This window comes from Scomber scombrus, chromosome 10 (assembly GCF_963691925.1).
Source record: "Scomber scombrus chromosome 10, fScoSco1.1, whole genome shotgun sequence".
Taxonomy (NCBI): Eukaryota; Metazoa; Chordata; class Actinopteri; order Scombriformes; family Scombridae; genus Scomber; species Scomber scombrus.
Genome location: NC_084979.1, coordinates 2,227,932 through 2,246,762, shown reverse-complemented (window position 1 = coordinate 2,246,762; position 18,831 = coordinate 2,227,932). Strand labels below are relative to the sequence as shown.

General features: G+C 40.0%; 1 protein-coding gene across 1 annotated transcript in view; it reads left to right on the top strand.

The window, feature by feature from the left end:
* Positions 1–16,276, top strand: part of ephb2a (eph receptor B2a) — a 45,087-nt gene extending 28,811 nt beyond the window's left edge. Inside the window, exons 4-16 of the mRNA XM_062427804.1 lie at positions 5,030–5,185; positions 6,913–7,248; positions 7,338–7,462; positions 7,594–7,756; positions 8,240–8,348; positions 9,849–9,916; positions 10,107–10,229; positions 10,608–10,855; positions 12,068–12,283; positions 12,679–12,828; positions 15,197–15,390; positions 15,484–15,639; positions 16,168–16,276. Of these exons, the coding sequence (XP_062283788.1) occupies positions 5,030–5,185; positions 6,913–7,248; positions 7,338–7,462; positions 7,594–7,756; positions 8,240–8,348; positions 9,849–9,916; positions 10,107–10,229; positions 10,608–10,855; positions 12,068–12,283; positions 12,679–12,828; positions 15,197–15,390; positions 15,484–15,639; positions 16,168–16,276 (2,153 nt within the window). The remainder of the gene's footprint in view (positions 1–5,029; positions 5,186–6,912; positions 7,249–7,337; positions 7,463–7,593; positions 7,757–8,239; positions 8,349–9,848; positions 9,917–10,106; positions 10,230–10,607; positions 10,856–12,067; positions 12,284–12,678; positions 12,829–15,196; positions 15,391–15,483; positions 15,640–16,167) is intronic.
* Positions 16,277–18,831: the final 2,555 nt, after the last annotated feature.

Sequence of the window (18,831 nt, the reverse complement as noted above, 5' to 3'; positions counted from 1 at the left end):
TGATATTTTAGTCTATGAACTGGAAGAGTATTTTCGGAGATATGCAATGATTCTGATTCATTTTTATTTGGGCCTTCCAGGCATTGTCTTGTGCATGACAGCTGGACACATTACCCTGGTATTTAAGTTTCTATCTGATCCATATCATTAATGTTTACTGTGTATTGGCTGAGTGAGGACTTCACATGTGACATGATCCTTTTTGACACACAGCAGAGAACAATACTTCATTTGATGGTCTGCAGATGAAGGTCAAAGGATTTTTTCTAACTAAAAACTCTCCAGCCAGGACTCAATTATCCCTGCAATGCTTTGTGGGATTAAGCTTTGCGGCTGAATGGGGAACTGCTGCTGATGTAGGAATGTGAAGTTTAATGACACACATGGCCTATGATGTGATAGCCCCCTCTTTTTAAGAAGTGTGTGTTTCTTTGTGTATTGTGTAAGGATCATGTTTACTCTATTTTTCATCTGTAAAACGTCTCATTTTCATGTTGTATATTTAAATTAATGTCTTTATAGCATTCAGAGGCTAAAGCTGTTGATATCTTTGATGCGTACAGTAAATGTGGTAACAGATGTAGCTCATGTCTATGCGTTTTCCTGTTTTTACCAGACATTGTGTAAAATGTCATATGGCACAAAACACAATATTTTGGAACCCATTTTGGAATTCCCACACTGTCTTGAGAATTGTCACTCACTTTTGTTCTTGCTGGCTTGGCGTTATATGGCCTTTACTGTATTCTTTACTGCATAACAGCTGATCATTCAGGAGATGGATTTAGTTGCCTCATCAATCAATCTTTATTTGTATAGCGCCAAATCACAACAAAGTTATCTCAAGGCACTTAACACATAGAGCAGGTTCTAAACCGAACTCTTCAGGTTTTAATTATAAAGAGACCCAACATTCCCACATGAGCAAGCACTTGGGGACAGTGGCAAGAAAAAACTCCCTTTTTAACAGGAAGAAACCTCAGACAGAACCAGGCTCAAAGTGGGCAGCCATATGCCTCATCACTAGAATCCTCTTCACTACCTTCTGGATGTATTTAGATGTTGGTCTACACATTTTCATGGTTTCTTCCAGCTATTTTGTTGTTGAATTAAGGCAAAATGAAGTCCCAAATGGCTGTTATTTTTTTTCTTCCAAGAACCCATAGATATATAGGCTTACATGTAGATTCCACATCTGTGGGAAGTGCCTCAACCATATAGCAGCAGGTAATCTGTCCTCTGTACATAGAGAAATGCCAACACCATGGAATGATAACATTTCATAGGTAAGTAGCTCTATACAACACACAATGTGTGTGTATACACACACACACAATCAAAGCTGCTCACAATCAAAGACATAAGGCTAAAGTAATGGTTGTTATTGCTATCCCAAGTTTCCACAATATGTGGGTGTGTGTATATATATATACACACACACAAAATAGGCTATATATATATATCCTATTTTCACATATCAGTAATATTTAACTACCATATGCATGGTATGCATTTCAAATGTTAGCCCTATTTCATCTCATTTCTTCATCATACACAATATAGGCTTCTTTAGGCCTATTATTATTCATGCATTAGACCCAATTAAATCCCATGGTCTTCATATGCTCGTTGAGCCATCATGTGACCACATCAGAGTTTGAAAATAAGTTGACCTGAACTGCTGAATTACAGATCTACTTTCTCTGACTGGATTAATACTTACTAACAAGTGATATTAATATATGATGACTGATTGTAGGTTTCAAGGCGGCTAATTTAGGGTTAGCTAGATGTGGTGAACATGTAATATTAAGTGCAACCCCTCAGCGTCCAATAACAATATGTTGGCTGATTATGCGGTTGGTTTGTACTCTGTGTTGTTGTCAAGGAGATGGCTAATGTTACTGTTGTGTTGATTTGCCAGGACTTTTTTGTGTAGATTTTAACGTAATTGGTTTGGATTTGTCTTGAGATGTTTTGAAATGGGATTTAGGAGTGATGATGAGCACTTCTTTGTCATTGACATGTTGGATGTTTACACTAAATTGGCACGGAATCATCTATTTAGCGGTCAAATGTTAGGGTAATATTAATAACTTTGTTGTAATGTTACTAAACGTATGTAATGTTAAGGCTAACATTAAAACATTGTTTAACAAATATCAAATGCACTTCCCTTCGCATATTACACCAAGATGCAGGTGAGATTGTCTCCTAAAATAATAAAATCTAGAAGCCCATAGTCAACCAATTGCTTTGACATTTTTTATGTATGTTTGAGTCATTAGGGAGGGTTTTCTTTGTTTAGACATTCTACAGCTTCTCAATTGAAGATATTTCCAAAAAATCTTTTTTAGGATTTTATATTTAGCCATCATCTGTTTAAATGACATACATTTGTCATTTTCAAAAACATTTTCAATTAAGATTCCCACTCCATCAGTAGTTTGATATACCAAAGTGATGATATTTTCACCAAAAGGAAGGCTTTCACCCTGTGGTGTGGTGTGATACTCCCAAAGATTCCCTTTCAAATGCCAGCAATGGGTTCCTAACTGGGATTCCTCTCCATTTGTGATATGAAAGCTTGAACCCATCCTAGAACACTTCTGCAATATATACATTTTAGACAGCTGAGAGAAAAACTATAATATGTTTTAGACCTGGGACAATCTTGATGCCCAAATACACTAAACTTGGAGGAAGCCAACAATATATGTGGTTATGTTGTTTCTGTGTTTTTTTGTGGTTAAGAACAAAACATCATCTGCATACAAATTCATTTTTGTTCTGTTTTTCTGCTTGAATGCCCTTAATTGCATTATTTCTGATGGCAGCTGCTCAAGGCTCAAGTGCCACCACAAAGATCAGTGGGCTCAAGGAAAACCCCTTTTCTCTTAACACACTTGGTGCAGGTGAATAAGACCTGTTTCTCCAGGCCTCTTTGCCAATATTTTGGCATCTGATAGAACAAGATGGTTTACCATAACTTTTACTCTTGAACAATACACTGGAGTAATCTGTCTGTGACGTCCCAAACCCACTGAACCGCTATGAAGCTTATATTATAAGACAAAACATAACTCCAAAATTGTATTATATTATAGCCTAGCATCTACTCAATTAGCTTAAAATCAAGGGATGCACGAAGATCAACATCTCAATTTATACTTTTCAATCTTAACCTATTGTCTGAGAGAAAAAGCAGGAAAAAAAAGATATGGTGTAACATAGTAGCCTCTCCAAGCATTGACTGCAAATGCATTATAATTCAGTCCCAGCATCATCAGATCTGCATGTGCACTGTCCCGACTTGTAGATGTTTAAATCAAAGATAACTCACACAATAGTTCACAAAACCAAATCCTGGTAAAGGTATTTCAGTCATCGATTATAACCTCTGTGTTTTATTAGGCTTTTGACGAAAGACAATCTCAGGCAAAGTGAAAGTTTGTCTGATATTGTCAGCGACAACTCTCAGAATGGCCAGGTACAGTATACCATAACATACCTTCTCCTTAGCTGCTTTTTCACTCCATCTAGCTTCTTGCGTCTCTGAATGATGTCCTGTGACAGGTCTTGGAGGAGCAATACCGGTTTGCCTTCTCATGTCACTCGTCCCTTCTCTCTGGCCGCTAGCAATACTGCCTTTCTGGCAACAAATCCCAGCAGACACACAAGAAAAAGCCAGTCTCTGCTGCCTCGTTGGCTGGTTCAGTGGGAGCCCCACTGCCTCTGCAAAAACCCTTGCATATCTCACCCTTCAGCGCCTTCCACCACACCCACAATATCGACATTATTGCAACAGCTGGCATCTTTGAGAGTGATCATTTTCTAATGGAGCTTGGAGGTAATTCTTGTCTGCCCAAATATAAATCATAACTACCTTGAGAAGCTGATACATACATTTTCTCTACTGAAAGAAATTAAGACTAATCTTCATATCTTCAACAAAATAACTACTTTCTGTGAAGCCTCAGCAGATTATATAGACCTATGTAGGATCTGGATATTATATATTTAGAGTATATTGAGGGTGTCTGTTATTTTGACAAATAAACTATAGTGTATATCAGTTTTGGTATGATGTCAAAACTTTGAACCTCAACATCTCAAAACCACTCTGAACGCAGGTGGAACTTCATAATTCTAAGGTCACAAAATATAATTTACACATTTATCATTGCAGTGTCAGTGCAGTGACTTGATCCATCTCAGACTGAAATATGTGCACTGGACCATTTACATTTAAGAACTTTTGTGTTAAGAATATAACACAGCTGGTGTTGGGGTTAGGGTTTTACCAAATGCCTTTATATCAATGCAGTTCAGTTCAGTTATCTACAGTAGTAGTATCTACCTTTACACTACAACATAATTCAATTCATTCCTTTACCAATGCAAGAAATATGAACTTTTAAAGCTTGTGATTTTTTTTATTGTTAATTCTGTGGTGGATTAGATTAAAAAACAATGGTAATTTTTCTGCTGTATTTATGTATATTGCTTGTAAAGTCACCATGGTACAGGTGGCATCTTCCATTATGCATTTAAACAGGAACAAAAAAAATGATGGAAAACTAAATATTGATAGTACAGATTTCTTTCTCTCTCATTTTACTGACTGATCATCTTATGTAAAGAGTACAGACAGTATCCTTTGCTCCACATGCATACCATGTTTTTTGTTCCTGTGGACAGCAGAACTGACAGCATCTGAAGGAGGCCCAGTATGTGTCACTTCAATGAGCTGACCTTTATGAGATGCAGATGTCTGTGCTATCATGACTAAACATATGCTGAGGGGGAAATGTAGAGATGGACTACTAGAGCTCAGACACAGTATTTTAGACTAATACTAATACTGATGTTTTTGATACCGATGCTGCCAGCAGCCAACATGATATCAAGTTGACACTACAGATTGACTTCATCAGACACTTTGTTTCTAAGCTTATTGTTCTCATCACTTCTTTCTTTTGTCTTTTGTCCTCTCTCTTCTCTGTGCACTCTCTATCTCCTCCTCCAGCTTGTGTATCAGGCTTCTTCAAGGCTGCACAGGGAGACGACAGATGTCTGCAGTGCCCCATCAACAGCAGAACTACCAACGAGGGAGCAACAAACTGCGTCTGCCGCAATGGCTATTACCGCTCCGACTCCGATCCTCCACAGATGCCCTGTACTAGTATGTATACGCCAGCTGTCACTGTCACGGATAGAACTTTAATGCAAATTATAAGATTAAAAATACCTATCCATCTATGCAGTGCAAAAACATTACAAAGCATTGGGCTGTTTGAATCTATATCATTGGGGCTAGTTCACTCATGGATATTGAGGTCATTTATGTTTCTGTAATGACTGAGACTGAACTAGGAGAGCCAAACAGGCCTTAAGTAAAAATCCATCTCTCCAACTATCTTCTAACGACTATCCTTGTTCTGAGTCACTGCAGCACCAGGTGTAGTGAGGTGTCCAACACATATTTCTCCCTAGCAACATCCCCCAGCTCTACCTGGGTAATCCTAAGGTGTTCCCAACCCTGCCCAGAAATCCTCCAGGGAGAGGAATCAGATACCCAAACTACCTCAAGTGGTTACTTTAAAAAGAGCATTGGTTCTTTTCTGAGCTGGTTGTAGACAGGATCGTCCTTAGAGACAGTGTGAGGAGTCCAGACACCCAGCAAGGGAAACTCATTCCAGATCCAGATATCACTTGTATTCTCAATCTCATTCTTTTGGTCATTACCCAAAGCTCATGACCATAGTTTAGGGCTGGAACGTAGATTGACTGACAAACAGAGAGCTTCACTTTTGGACTCACCTTCCTCTTCACCACAGAGGGAGGGGTCTTAGGTCAGACATCCATTGGCTCCCCTGAGTGGACTGATCTTTTCATTTGAATATTTTATGACAATCTTAATCAATGCTTTCTCTTCCAGACAGCCTCTCTTCACACCATGATAATCACAAATAGAATAGGTGACCAAACACAAGCCAGGCAGAGCCCAACACAAACTGAGAACATGCTTGAGAATGTGGACGCACCTCATAAGCCTCCAGATCTACAAAGTCCATCCAGTCTTCATCTGCACATGCAGACTGAATAGCCAAACTCCATGACCCCTTCAGTATAATGGTAAAGAGTGAGAGCACTGCCCCTCCTGAATCCATGGCTCAGAAGTAAGGAGAGAAATAAAATAAATGTGACAGGAAAGGTCAAGAAACCACAGGCTTATGCAATCGACCTCTAGTCAATTTAAGAAAAAAAGTAACAAAAAAAGTGATGAATAGTCACGATCTAGCAAAATACTAAATAAAGTACTGAATATGAACAAGACAATCTTGACAAATTCTTTGGGATCCAAGTATAACACATTTGCTTCTGTGGTGTCACTTGTTTACATGGATCTGCACTACTAAAGCAGCACCTGCAAAAACCTAAAGTCCCCCTCCACTCAAAAATATTTTTTCTTGTTCCTACAGTTGAAAACTTGATCTTTACTGTGCAGAATGACATATGTTCAAATATTTTCTCACTCATCTGCTAAAGGAGGAAGGTTTCTCTGAGCTCTTTAAAAAAATAATTTTCTGTGACTATGATTTGTGACATCACAAATAGTTTGCAAGCCAATCATGGTCCTATTTTCAACTTACAGAAGTGGGACTTGGGAACTTGAAACCTCCATTGCAAGTACACTTTACATTGAAGTAGGAGACATCTTCTGTCCAGCAGGAAAACCTTTTAAAATGAATAATGGGGGTATTTAAACCTCCACCTCAAAAGAAAATTGAAGGGGGAAAAGTATTTTTGGTATCTGTCCTACTGTTGCCTGCTTGACATGTGAGTTCTGTTTCAGAAGTACCTTACCTTGTCTAACATTACATTATTTTCTCTCTCTCTCTTTTCCAGCTGTTCCATCAGCTCCACAAAACGTCATCTCCATGGTGAATGAGACTTCTCTGAGGTTGGAGTGGAGCCCCCCGCAGGAGGGCGGTGGCCGGGAAGATGTCGTCTACAACATCATTTGTAAGAGCTGTGGCAGTGGGCGTGGCGGCTGCACTCGCTGCGGAGACAACGTGCAGTTTGTGCCTCGTCAGCTGGGACTGACAGACACCCGTGTCCACATCAGCGACCTCCTGGCTCACACCCAGTACACCTTTGAAATACAAGCTGTGAACGGCGTGTCTGAACAGAGTCCTCATTCACCACAGTACGCATCTGTTAACATCACCACCAACCAGGCTGGTGAGTCTATCACGACACTTCACCTGGCAGATAAACTTTGACTTTTTCTCAACAGCTGTTAACTTTGCTTCCCTTTGGGTCATTCTCAGCTCCATCAGCAGTGTCCATCATCCACCAGGTCAGCAGAACCCCATACAGCATCACACTGTCCTGGTCCCAACCTGATCAGCCCAATGGAGTCATACTGGACTATGAACTGCAGTACTATGAGAAGGTACAGCAGTGTTGATGATGAAGACTTTGTCACAAACTCCCGGAGATAATTACCGCTGTAGTGACTCATTAACAGTATCTCATTCATCTTTATTTACTGACACATCATTTTCTGATGTGTATTTTTTTTAGAACCAGGCAGAGTGGAACTCATCTCTAACAAGGAGTCAGACCAACACTGCAGTCATACGAGGCCTGAAGCCTGGAGGCATCTACGTCTTTCAGGTTCGGGCTCGGACTGTCGCTGGATTTGGCCGCTTCAGTGGCAAAATGTACTTCCAAACCATGACTGAAGGTATGAGCGCCAATTGGTTTTTCTGGCCAACTAAGTCTTTACATACATTCACCAGCCAATGCAAGGCAATACAACAGCTCTGCCACAAATTCTACTTTTACGAAGCTTACATTTTACATTTTCGTTGACATTTTTGTCAGAAAGGTGATAATTCTACTTTACGTTTATTATTGTGCTCATGGTGGGTGTTGGTGTAGTTTGGTGCATTATATTGAATGGTTTTCCTAATATTTTGTCCACTCCATTAACATAGATAAGGTGGGCAAAATATTAAGAACACTTTTCAATATAATGCACTTCAGTACACCACCACCACCCACTACAACCTCAGTATTGACCTACTACCACTTGCTAGTCAAAGCTTCACATCTTGGCAACCTCTATGTTAGGTCTCTACTTTCTCTTGACACCTTTTTTAAAGTAGAAGCTTGTGTGAGAATGGTGTTCAGTCTTCATCTTCATTTTCTGTCTTTTGCCATGCAGAGGAATATAACTCCAGTATCCAGGAGAAGCTCCCCCTCATCATTGGTTCAGCTGCTGCAGGAGTCGTCCTCATCATTGCCATCACTGTCTTCGTAATTGTCTGCTGCAGGTGGGTTGGTAATGTTGCAAGCCATGAAATGATATATTAGCATATGTTATCTTGATTGTACCAAACTGTAGAACTTCTGTAGAACTTTAGTGACAATTCTCTTTTGGTTAGTCACTACAAGCGACCCCTGTCACATTACACGTAGTCATTGAGTCAGTGATCAATGACTACATTAGTGAGATTCATCATAGCGACCTACTTCAGTTAGCTGCTTCACTGTACTGCATTACTGTCAACACAACAAACAGCACTGCAAAGACTGAAATCACGGACATGCATTAATCAAATCACACAAACTTTTATCGTTGCACCTCTGGACCTGTTCATGGAGAAAGTGGATCATATAACGGACTGGAAAGCTTTATGGATCACTACTACCTACAGTCCAGCATGCCAGATACCTCCACAAGCCACTCCAGCCAACCCCTTAGATGACAAAACAGGCCACAAACATGGACGATCTGCTCCCAACTGAAATTGAGTTCAGTGTTCTACAATTCATTAACAGAAAATCTGACCTGCTTATAACACAACAGTTTAAAATAAAAGACATGCACTCTAGCTCAGAATTTGAGTTGAAATCAGATCAAAAACATCCAAAGAGACTCACTCCAAACTACTGTGGACATCCTCAGTAAACATAGAGGTCTAACAAAGAGCTCAGGAGCTCAAAATCTTCATGCACTGGCGCGCATGAAGTGGTCGAGTGGTTAAGGGCACATGCCATATATGCAGCGGACCCTGGTTCGAGTCCCGGCTGGCAAACCTTTGCTGCATGTCACACCGCCCTTTCTCTCCTGTGATTTCCTGTCTCTCTACTGTAAAATAAAGCATATATGCCAGAAAAAAATCTAAAAAAAACAAACCTTCATGCACTCCCAGAGTGAGTGGGGTAAGACTGATGGTGCATTCCATTTACCTCGGAAATCTGAGCTTGGAGCTGGGAATGACGTCACACCCAAGTTTGTATCGTTCCAGTTTACTGAAGTCTGAAAACCAGTTTCAGTCATGTTAGCCACTGATAGCAATACAGTTGTTAAAATACATTTTGCTGTGTTTTGCTCATACAAACTGTGTAGCAACACATCCACAGATGGAAGTTGGACAATGCTGTGTGTACAACTGATTTAATGAGATACAAATGAGACAAAAGTGCTAATAAACAGGATATTGGCATTAACGTTGGATTTTGAGGTCGGGGCTAGTGGGGTACGTCCAGCTTTCCGAGTCGCAGATCCGATTACAGGGGGCGTTCCAGTTGAAATTTCCGACTAGGAACTAGGAGGATTGTTCAAAGGCATTTTGAGTTATGAAATTGATGTGCATTCCAGAGGATCCATCACTGTACACTTAAAAATAGACTGCGTAGATCTGTGTTCTGACAAAACAATCACAACTAAAGGGTCCACTTACTAGCTTTTTCTGTCAGTGGATGGAGTTTGCGTACTCGAGAGAGATTTGCTTTCAAAAAAAGTTTCTGTGTATGTCTGTCATTAGCAGGAGGAGTTCAGGAGACAGACCAGAATCAGACTACACAGACAAACTCCAACATTATACCAGTGGTCACAGTAAGTAACACTTTTTACAGTGCACAGTATGTTAGAGGCTGTTGGCATAGTTGAGTCTAATCATCAGACTCACAGCTGGCAAAACTAATGAAAGTATATTCAGATTTCAGGATCTTTTAGCTCTGCTTTTATTTTTTCTGCTTTGTGTGTATAGCTGTTGCTGTCCTTTTTCTTTATCTCTCTATTGAAGTGTCACCAGGAATGAAGATCTACATCGACCCCTTCACTTATGAAGACCCTAACGAGGCAGTGAGAGAGTTCGCCATGGAGATCGACATTTCCTGTGTCAAGATTGAACAAGTGATAGGTGCAGGTGAAGTAGAACAGTCCATCAAAAAGATGGCTGAGGTTTTCAGAAGGTTTCTTACTGGACTTATTGGAACTCTTCAGTGCCTGTTTTTACTTCTATTTTTATTTCTGTGTCATGCCAAACATCTGGCCCATTCCACATGGGATTACAAAACAGCACTATTTTACTAAACATAGGTCCTCTGGTAATACATAAGCAAAATATTCCAAATTAATTGAATGAAGAGAGAGAAAAAGTTTAAAAACAAATAACATTAATAATAAATAAAATGGTAATACTGTAGCTGAAGTTGAAATACAGTAAACATTTTGGGGTGAAAGCTAGGGTGTTTTAACTTTAATGTCATTCACCCTCTATTGTCTGCCTCCATCTTCTTGTTAGGTGAGTTCGGGGAGGTTTGCAGTGGAAACCTGCGGCAGCCTGGGAAGAGAGAGATCCTGGTGGCCATTAAGACACTGAAGACGGGTTACACTGAACGCCAGAGAAGGGACTTCCTGAGCGAGGCGTCCATCATGGGCCAGTTTGACCACCCCAACATCATCCACCTGGAGGGGGTGGTGACCAAGAGCAGCCCTGTGATGATTATCACCGAGTTCATGGAGAACGGATCCCTCGACTCTTTCCTCAGGGTAAAAACACTGACAGATGAACAAGTTGATCCTGATCTATACATGCATCCCATTACACTTGCTGCAATACTTTTTCAAAACTAAGTACAGACCAGAAAGTGAAGCTAACAGCCCCCTACCACCAGTATAGCTCTCCATACACAACACGCTATTCATGTAGTTATTCCTAGATTAGATTTAGGTATTTTTTGTGTAAAATGTCAGATTGATACCCAGTCAGTATGTCCATATGGGCCCCACAAGGTTTACATTTGGGCTGCAAATATGGGTCCCAAGTGGGTTTGTCCACAGTTTCCATGGTGACCCCACCTGTGTTTGCCCATATGGGCTTTAAGTGGGTTCTGACCTGGTGTCAGGTGAGGCCCAACTGAGTGAGACCCATGCAGGCCCCATATGTTTGCCCATATAGGCTCTAAGTGGGACCAGAATGGACCTTAAATTGGGCCCATTTAGCCGGCCCACATAGGCTTCACATGTGGGTCCCATGTTACTGAAACAATATGGGGCCCATACAATTTGCCCTGTTTATGCCCACTCCCACTTAGTACACACGTATCCCGCATTTAACCCATGTATGGCCCACATGGACATGCTGGCTGGGTAATGGCACCACAGGTCACCATAAATATTCATCAATAAAAGCTATGATGACTCACTGACTACTCCAGAAAAAAAAACAACATCTTGTAACTAAAAAACATCAGCCTTTATCTGAAATTTAAATCTACAGGAAATCTAACTGAACAGTTAAGTGAGTGCAAAGATTAATTAAATTTTAAGACCAACTTATCACATGTGTAAGTGGAAAACTCAGTTTGATGCTTTTTGGTGTCTTTCATAGATAATCACAACAAAAAGGGCTGTTTCTTTAATGGTTTAAGATTAAGAGGAAAAAACAGTTGGAAAACAATTCTGAAAAACGCCTATGTGACGTAAGAATGTTGAGCTACATTATTTTAGTTATCCATTAGGAAGTACCCATGCAAAAATGATTTGTTGCAACAACCAATAATGCTTACAACAGATTAGGCAAGAGACAAAGTTTTGATGAGATCTGATCCCAAGTCGGCAAGGATACATGTGGTTGCAGAATGAATTTGTAGGAATTCTGTCACTATACAGTCCTATTATCCAGTACGTATAGTGTTCAGCCATTATTGTATTATTCATCACAAAGTCAAAACATTCATTTGATGTTTTTTTTCCTTAAAGCAAAATGATGGACAGTTCACTGTGATCCAGCTGGTGGGAATGCTGCGCGGCATTGCAGCCGGCATGAAGTACCTGTGTGACATGAACTACGTCCATAGAGACCTGGCAGCCAGGAACATCCTGGTCAACAGCAACCTGGTGTGCAAAGTGTCTGACTTCGGCCTGTCACGCTTCTTAGAGGATGACACTTCAGACCCCACCTACACCAGCGCTCTAGTGAGTCTTCATCATACACTACAGACACACATAATGACAGACTTGATGTGAGAACAGTAGAATATGATGTACTTGCAAAACAAAAATCTGAACTGGTATGTTTAGATTTTTACATTAAGTATTCACAAGTGAGCTGAAGGGGGGGGGGGGGGAAACACGAGAGCTCTCTCATTCTGCAACATATTTACCCACATAGATGTTTCACAGCCTGGTTGTTGGCATCCTCATCTTTCCTTTTTCATGATATGCCTCCTCCATAACAATGAGATCCAGGTTGTGTGCATCATTTCTGTTTTAAAGGGCAATAAGATTACAGTAGCATAGTTTTTCTAAAAAAAACAAAACAAAAACATGTCCTTGTCTTTCTGTTCACACTTCCGTTTCCATGTTTCCAGGGAGGGAAGATTCCCATCCGGTGGACAGCTCCAGAGGCCATTCAATACAGGAAGTTCACCTCCTCCAGTGATTGCTGGAGCTATGGCATAGTCATGTGGGAGGTGATGTCATACGGCGAAAGGCCTTACTGGGACATGAGCAATCAAGATGTGAGTAAACAACATAGACTGTATATCAAATGGACGTAACATCCGTGACGTCACCCATTGGTTTGTGGACTGCTGCTAGGAAGCGAATAGTTTCAGATCTGGGCAGCGCCATCTTGAAAATTTCAGGTGCATGCCGGGTAAAAAAAAAAACACGGATTCTACTTATATGGGCATCAGGAGGAGCATGAGGCGCCCTCCTGAACCTGTGAACCAATCAACCTGTCAATCACGACGTAGCCACGCCCTAATGCATACCCTGCTTTATCGTCACATATAAAATCAGGGAGGCCAAAATGTCCCAAATGAACATCATACTGCATTGAAGAAGGCTTTAAACTAGCGATTGAGACCATAAACACATTTTGAAAACGTTTACTGAGGTTAGAAAATCAAGTGAGAAGTTGGTGATTCTCCATTGACTTGTATAGAGACGGAAGTCCTTTTGACACCAAAACGGTCGCCCCCTGGTGGCCTTTTGATAGAATGCAGTTTTAAGTTACTTCCACGTTCGCCTCATTTCAGAGGACCAGAACTTCCCGCCTGATAAACAACCAGCATTTGTATTTAAGCACAGTGTGGACATTTTGTAGAGTAGCTCAGGTCATTTGATCAAATAATAAAAATGATTTCATCAAACATACATCCACATATTGAGTCAGTTATAAGACCTGAAAATATACAAGTTGTCACTAAGAACTAGTGAATAATATGTCAAAAATGGTGAGTGAGCAAGCAGAGAAATAAAGCAAAAAACATTAGCCAAACATAATGGTCAAAATAGTAGCTAAAATGTAGCTAATTTCAAACAAATACATGTTCTTTTGATTGGATGTGTTTGGTGGCTGAAGGAAGAAAGTCTGTCTGAGCTCATTCTAAATCTCAGTTTAACACAAGCAACTTCACAAGCTTGATTTGAACGTACATTTTTATGTAAAAAGCATATTAGACACAAATTAGTTTTACAAACAGAGTATTTTTATGTGTTAAAAGGAATCTTTAAAAACTGAAGGTTCAGGCATTCATATAAAAAATAAAAAATCCATACATCAAAATCAGGATGTATCTAGAAATGTGTCCTCTCTCATCCAGTGTTACTTGTATTAAAATAGGACACGTTTTTTTTTTAAAAATTTGCCCAAAAGGGCAGAGCATGCTGTGTCTCATTGACACTAATGTTATCTGAGCTGTGAATCTAGATAAAGGTGATACACACACATGGCTGAAAATGTTGGTACCCATCCACCTTTTTTTAAAAACTCAATTTTCTCTGAAACTTGAAACTGGCAGATTTATATTGTATAAATACTACTACTGTAAATACTACTTCCTGTCTAACTTATAGTTTTAAATATACCACACACACACACACACACACACACACACACACACACACACACACACACACACACACACACACACACACACACACACACACACACACACACACACACACACACACACACACAATCTCCTCTTCATCTTTCATTTACCCACATAATCTTTCAAAATAAAAGCCCCATAGAGCAACTCTATCTTAACAGGAAGCTCAGGATGAGGTTTGTTTTTCAAAATAAAAGCCCCTAACAGTCACTGTACAGTATGTCATGAGGAAACTGTGGATGACCTAACTTTTAAAAATGAAAGCCCCAGGTAAAAGGAGATTTGTTTTATCTTATGTACTTAAGTCATTCATTTCAGATTTCTGCATGTTCAGCAGAGATTTGGACATTCATTCTCCTTCCTTCATGTTTTTCATTCAGCTACCACTGCTGCATACCTTAAGCTACACAAACCATTCTAATGGGCACTTCCTCTCCTCTTTATGAACATGTATGCTTCAATTCAACTTTTTTTACTTTTATAAATTAATATTAACCTTTTTCCCAAATGTATTTCAACAGAAGTGAAAAACTTTGACAGTATTACAGTTTAGATTCCAGTTATTCAGCCCAACTTCCATTTCTAGCAGTTCATTCCACATGTCTGTATTTTCAATCCAGTCCACCTGTATGATCCATACAAAGCATTTCTTTTTTTCTGCCAGGTTTGGCAATTTTAAAATATAACTTAAAGCTTTTTAGCGATGTATTTCAATGCTTTGCTTCTTTAGGTTTTATAGTTCAGCATCCAGTTATGGCAGCATCCAGTTTTTTCAGCAGTGAAGTGCTGTGCATTGGAGCTTTCAGCTTTTTTAAGCAAAAAATAATTTCAAATCTCAAATTTTCCACAGGAAATATATTTTCTCATTACTTTTATTATTCTGTATATTTCTTTGCTCATCTGTATCTCAAAGACTGTTCAATCATCACATACCATTCATATTCTCTATGACTTGTCATTCGTTTTGATTACATGTATTGTATTGTAGGTAATCAATGCCATAGAGCAGGACTACAGATTGCCGCCCCCTATGGATTGCCCTAGTGCATTGCATCAGCTGATGCTGGATTGCTGGCAGAAAGACCGCAACAACCGGCCCAAATTCAGCCAGATTGTCAGCACCCTGGACAAGATGATCCGCAACCCCAACAGCCTCAAGGCCATGACACCACTGTCATCAAGGTATAGCAGGAATGGCCTACATCACATAACACTCAAAACGTAAAATGTTTCACCGTTCATATGTTCTTCTATTGTTTTTGCTTTGTTCTCTAGTGTTCACTTACCTCTGCTGGACCGCAGCACACCAGACTTCTCCTCTTTCAGCACAGTGGATGACTGGCTGGACGCCATCAAGATGGGCCAGTACAAGGAGAACTTTGCCAACGAAGGCTTCACCAGCTTTGATGTGGTGTCTCAAATGACCATGGAGTATGTTAGATCATTTATGTTAAAGACATGTTGGAAAGAGGGATATGGTAGTGATACTAATCATCATGAGCATTGTTTATTAATTGTGATTTTAGAACATTTGAGAAAACCCCTTATCCAAAGTGACAGTTTTTCAGAATTGGAGGGAGCACACTTACAGTAATTCATACTGTATTCTTCTTAAGAGAATATTATAATTGCACATGAACTGTAAGTCAAAATAGAGATTCAATTATTTTATTCCCTAAAGAGATTAAGATGAGTTTTGACAGTTTGTTCAGCCCTGGCTAGTGCGTGTCAAGTTCCAACAACCTCCACCTATCACAGGGTTAGGATGGTGATGACAGGCAAAACCAAGGGGCACCTATACACACTGTGGTTCATCATATTATAAAGCACACAGAAAATGTCATTTAAACTTAGCAGTAGACTTCCAGAACTCATAAAATCAGAAATGTTCCAGATTTCAGGTGTTAATGTAGTCTTCTGGTGTAATGAGTTGAACTGACTAATGGTTTCCCGTTGCAGTGACATCCTTAGAGTTGAAGTGACATTGGCCGGCCACCAGAAGAAGATCCTCAACAGCATCCAGTCAATGAGGGCCCAGATGAACCAGATCACTTCAGTAGAGGTGTGAGCTCACAGACCAGGGAGCACACAGGCTCTGTTTACTGTAGGAAAAGCCAGCAGCCAACCAACCCCTGCATTCTCCTGGAACCTCTGAGGAGGGCTGACAACATGCACACTCCAACCTCAGCTTCACCCTCCCTCCCTCTAAAATCTCTCCAGAAGGTTCCATCAGTCTGCAGCACAGCACAGACGTTTGGTAGTTTTCTTGTTAGCTGCTATATGTTCAGGTTACAGTCGTGCTCGGGGGGTGGGGGGGGGGGGGGGGGGGGGGGGGGGGGGGGAATAACCACAGCCACCTGGACCAGTGTTCAAAGTGCTCAGTCTGTGCCTGATTAGGAACATACTTTTATTTTTTAAAGATTATTCTATTAAATAACTCCCCATACATGGCCCCACTGCCACCAAGTCTAAACATTCTGTATTCTGAATGTTTTAACAGGATTTGAACAAAATTGGCCTTTCATTTTGATTTTTTTTTGTACAATGCTGACTCAATGTTGAATATGAAAATGAGAAACAGAACAGTAGAATCCAACTTAACGGTTACTTCAAGATGCAAGAAGCCGGGAATATAAATCACTTTCAATTGAGCACATGTATTTACCAGTGCTTACTGCTAGCTCTGTCACACAGTGATGTTGGTTTCACAACATTAAAGTTAAGTTATAATCAGTATAATTTTCATCATATCAATCCCCATATTTGGTTGTATTTATGGAGGTGCCTTTACAGCAATTGGCTCTCGGTTTATCAGTTTTCATTGACCGAATGGATTCACAGGAAACAATGCACACACATACTAATTAATACACTTCTGATATGAAAGACAGAAATCAGTGCCAGTGGAAGAAGTCTAGTTAGTTCGGTTGCGCTTTGAACAGATCAACCAGTTGCTCTTCTTCTGTTGCCTTTCTGACAGAGAAGCAGATTAAGGTGTGTTTGCTGCTGCCAGTGATTCATGTACAATTTGTTATAGAACTCTGAGATCTGAGTTTAAAACACACCCGCTGTTACCGGTAGTAACCACAGGTGGCGCCAAATCAACCAGGACTCAAATCTAAAGGATGAAAGCTTTAACGAAAACAAATTTAACAACATATTCAGAGTTTATTAACCTGCTTTATTCCCTTTTAAATTTGTGGGAAATCACAGCATAAAGGGAGCTTGCTTGTCAGATTGTCTGTAGCGATGATGGAAAGCTTGCAAGAATCTTCAAAATAAACATTGTATGCACTCACTGAAAGAAGATTGTGAAAAAAATGCATATTTCTCACTCGAAATTTTTTTTAAAACGCATTTTAACGCCAAATATATCTTAAAATATTGCATTTTCCACTGAGAATACAAAGCAGTGCCAGCGACAGAAGCTTGACAGTCACGTGACATGGACAAAAGAATAGGCCAAAAAAACTGCAGGCATCTATCAACTTAAGAACTGTTATTGTGAAACTAATGTGTTTTACACTGTGAACCAATCTATAACTGGCTGTCAGTATCCAACACAACAAAGGCATATGATGTCAAAAGGCCCCATAGAAGCAGCAGCAGCAGCAAACAGCTGTGTTGTGTGCACTGGTCAGGTTTCAGCACAGTCCCTGCTCTCTATGTGATTCTCCAGCTGTGCTCACTTTGACTGCTGTTAACATTACAATTCTGTTACTTAAACAGTGGTTAAGTTGGGTTTTACTTATTGTGTTTATTGGCTCCCAGAGTGGAATGAAGTGAGCGGATTTGCCCTTTAAAAGGGCTCTTTAAAAGGTCATCACAGATTGAAATAGCTGTGCTGTCAAAAGCTGCTGATGTTGTCTTGACTGGTGAACGGACGTTACAGACAGAAAAATCAAAAGGCAACAAATCTACCGTCAACCCACAGACTTTTAAAAAAATGGCCTCCATAATGAGTCCTGTCCTTATTTTTTACACGTTGTCTTACCAAGACAGTAACATTTTTAACTTTTAAATACACTCCAGTCACCTGAAATGGACCATATGTAAATGTTAATCGGAGCATCTACCGTCTGTCATTCACTGTGATTTCACTGTCCCATAGTCTGTGAAGCTGTGTAGAGTTACTGTACAGTCCCGGTCAGGTTTGGCTCAAAAATCAATGCGTTGCAATCCAAACTGTCCCAGTTCATGTGTTGTGTTGTAGGTAAAGATATTTTCAGTTGTTAAAGAGAAATCAGTGTTTCTCATAGTGAAAACACACTCATGTACATATCAATATACTTTGCTTTATTTTAAGATACCCCCCCCCCCCCCCCCCCCCAACAAATAGCTTAATGGTGTTTATTACAGTCTAGTCCCCACTCTATCACTAATGTGCAATCTTTGTGTGACTAAGTATCTTCGTTAGCTTATACACTAGCTTATTTTAACATGATGTGCAATAGTGCCCGAATTCAAAAGTTTCCTCTCAGCAAAATTGTGCACGTATTTTTAAAAGATGTTGTACAGAAGTGCATTACATTACATTCACCCAAAAAAAATCTCATAAACAAAACAACCGTACCTCACATAGGTCTGATGTTGTGGGCTTGAGTGTGAATAAATTCAATTAAG